At 37.0% G+C, this 752-nt stretch overlaps 1 protein-coding gene across 1 annotated transcript; it reads right to left on the bottom strand.

Moving 5' to 3' along the window:
- Nucleotides 1-6: 6 nt before the first annotated feature.
- LOC118732594 lies at nucleotides 7-491 on the bottom strand. Its single transcript, XM_036461722.1, has 2 exons — nucleotides 307-491; nucleotides 7-243 (listed from the first exon to the last, which is right to left on the bottom strand). The coding sequence occupies exons 1-2, from the start codon at nucleotides 473-475 to the stop codon at nucleotides 83-85; spliced, it is 330 nt and encodes a 109-aa protein (XP_036317615.1). The 5' UTR covers nucleotides 476-491; the 3' UTR covers nucleotides 7-82.
- Between the last annotated feature and the right edge of the window lie 261 nt (nucleotides 492-752).

Genomic DNA, 752 nt, shown 5'->3' with positions numbered 1-752 from the left:
TAAAAATTCAAGAAAATGTTGCCTTCAAACTATATTACTAAAATAATCAACAAAAAAGTTATTTCACTTACAATATTTATTGCTACTTAAGCAAATTTTGGCGCGAATCAAGGCTTTTATATTGGTCTCGGCTTTCTAATTTTGCAAAAATGTGGCCCAGGCGCTTTTCATCAGTGACAGCACTTGCAGACTCACTAACAACACGCACAAACCGTTCGGTATTCTGGGAATGACAGAGGAACTCTAAAAAAAAATGATTTAAAAGTACTATAAGACCCGTGAAGTTTTTAGTTTGAAGATATTTACCTGGGATATTTATCACTTCATTTTCCGAAAATTGAAACATTGTAAGTTCACTATCTGGGTAGAACTGCACACAAGGGGGTTCCGTAATCTTAAACTGACTCCAATCGATCATGCTGACATACGACTTACTTTCAAAGTTTATTACGCCACGCTTTGGGACCTTGAACATGCGAAGCCCTGCTGGTGGATATTGACGTGCTGTTTTGATTTTTTCGTACCCATCATTACGTATCTCTGGATCAGCGTCAGCAATTGTCAGTTCTAGTATGATCAAGCCCACTATCTAATGACAAAAGCCTTGGCCCGCATTGATCATAAAGAAAGTCATTTACCGCGGTTGGAACTCTACTTGCACTAGGGCAATCACATTGTCGATTTAAGTCCATAATGCACTTACACTTTGAAATTAACAATATTTTATTCCATTCCTGATCATTATATTCATA

The sequence above is a fragment of the Rhagoletis pomonella genome, unplaced genomic scaffold (assembly GCF_013731165.1).
Source record: "Rhagoletis pomonella isolate Grant_MI unplaced genomic scaffold, Rhpom_1.0 Rhpom_scaffold_23026, whole genome shotgun sequence".
Taxonomy (NCBI): domain Eukaryota; kingdom Metazoa; phylum Arthropoda; class Insecta; order Diptera; family Tephritidae; genus Rhagoletis; species Rhagoletis pomonella.
This window is presented reverse-complemented; position numbering and strand designations above follow the sequence as displayed.